At 51.3% G+C, this 1395-nt stretch overlaps 1 protein-coding gene across 1 annotated transcript in view; it reads right to left on the reverse strand.

The window, feature by feature from the left end:
- Positions 1 to 1395, reverse strand: part of DTX4 (deltex E3 ubiquitin ligase 4) — a 41793-nt gene that overhangs the window by 11061 nt on the left and 29337 nt on the right. The window contains exon 6 of the mRNA XM_004714997.2: positions 443 to 604. Coding sequence (XP_004715054.1) covers positions 443 to 604 — 162 coding nt within the window. The remainder of the gene's footprint in view (positions 1 to 442; positions 605 to 1395) is intronic.

Genomic DNA, 1395 nt, shown 5'->3' on the forward strand with positions numbered 1-1395 from the left:
GTGGGGTAGCCACCAGTAGGAATGAACTCGATAGCAACTGATCAGGGAGAGTGCCAATCAGTAAAATTGCTGGAGATGAGTTTGTATCAGACCATGGACTTGAAAGGATGGCGCCTTTGTGGAATGGACTTTACAGAAGGAGCAAGGAGGAGGCAGATCCCAGTATGGAGCAAGGGCAGACCTCTGGGGGCCTGGTGCTAATTGACCCGTGTAGGGCACGGCACCACGGGACTGCCCGGCTGCGCTGGGTGTAGCAGTGGGCAGGGTAGACACAATGTTGGCACCAGGAACCTGCGGATGCATTCGGAAGGAAGAACGGTGGACGTGGTGCGAGGTTAGGGAGACTGGGCAGGCACAGGACCAGGAGACTTTTCATAGTAGAGGAGACGCTGATTTTTACAAGCAAACATTTCAATTAGAGATGAGGCAGCGACAGGCTCACCTGAATGCCAGGGGGGATGCTATAGATGATGCGGATTGTTTTGCAGTCCGGGTGACCCGGAAGGGAGTGGGGGATCAGGTGGTACTCCATCTTCCCTGGAGGCTGAGTGCCTGTCTTCACCCCATAAATGGTCTTACAGGTCGGGCACTGCAGGCTCCCATCCTATGGAGACAAAGACGGGAAGGGCCAGGTTAGAAAGTGGTTTGGGTGACGACTTCGGGTGATGCCACCCAAAGGCATCCGAATAAAGGGCAAAGGGTTGGAGAGGGACCCAGATGAGTAACAGACCTGAGTTCCCTAACCTGCTTATGCTTTCTCCAGTTACCCAGAGTCACACAGGGAAGGTTTGAATCCACCAGCTGCCTCCCGAGAGAAAAACACCAATCAAACAGCATCCACAAAGACCTCTGAAACCCTACAGGGCATCTCTTCTCTGTCCTAGACAGTCTCTATGAACTGGAGTCAATGAGGGTGACAATGGTCCTTCAAGAACAGATAAGAATTAGAAGGATGGGGGGTGAGGTTGGGGGGGGTGGTGTGGTACAGTCTGCATAAATCACAAAAGGATGTCCTTCATGACAATCTCCCACAACCCTGAGACCAGAAAGACTAAATGGTGCCCGGCCACCACCACTGACCCTCTTCAAAGGAATCACATTAGAAGACCCTGGGTACTGGCAAAGGAAAATATGGGACAAAACTCAAAATCGTTAAAAAACAAAAAACCCTAAAAAACAACAACAAAAACACAGATTTACTGGTCTGATAGAGATGGTTGAAATCCTTGGGAATATATGACCCCTAACACCCTTTGGGCCTGGAAGTGAACTCCTGCTTGGTGACTCAGCAAACAATAGACACCTGGGAGGTATTCTTTCCTTGGAACAACCAACCCAGGGGCTCAGCAGGCAGCATGGCCCAGGGAGGACGCTCAGAAGGCAGGAAGGAATGCA

This window comes from Echinops telfairi, unplaced genomic scaffold (genome assembly GCF_000313985.2).
Source record: "Echinops telfairi isolate 266 unplaced genomic scaffold, ASM31398v2 ScPeMD7_7416;HRSCAF=8454, whole genome shotgun sequence".
NCBI classification, from domain to species: Eukaryota; Metazoa; Chordata; class Mammalia; order Afrosoricida; family Tenrecidae; genus Echinops; species Echinops telfairi.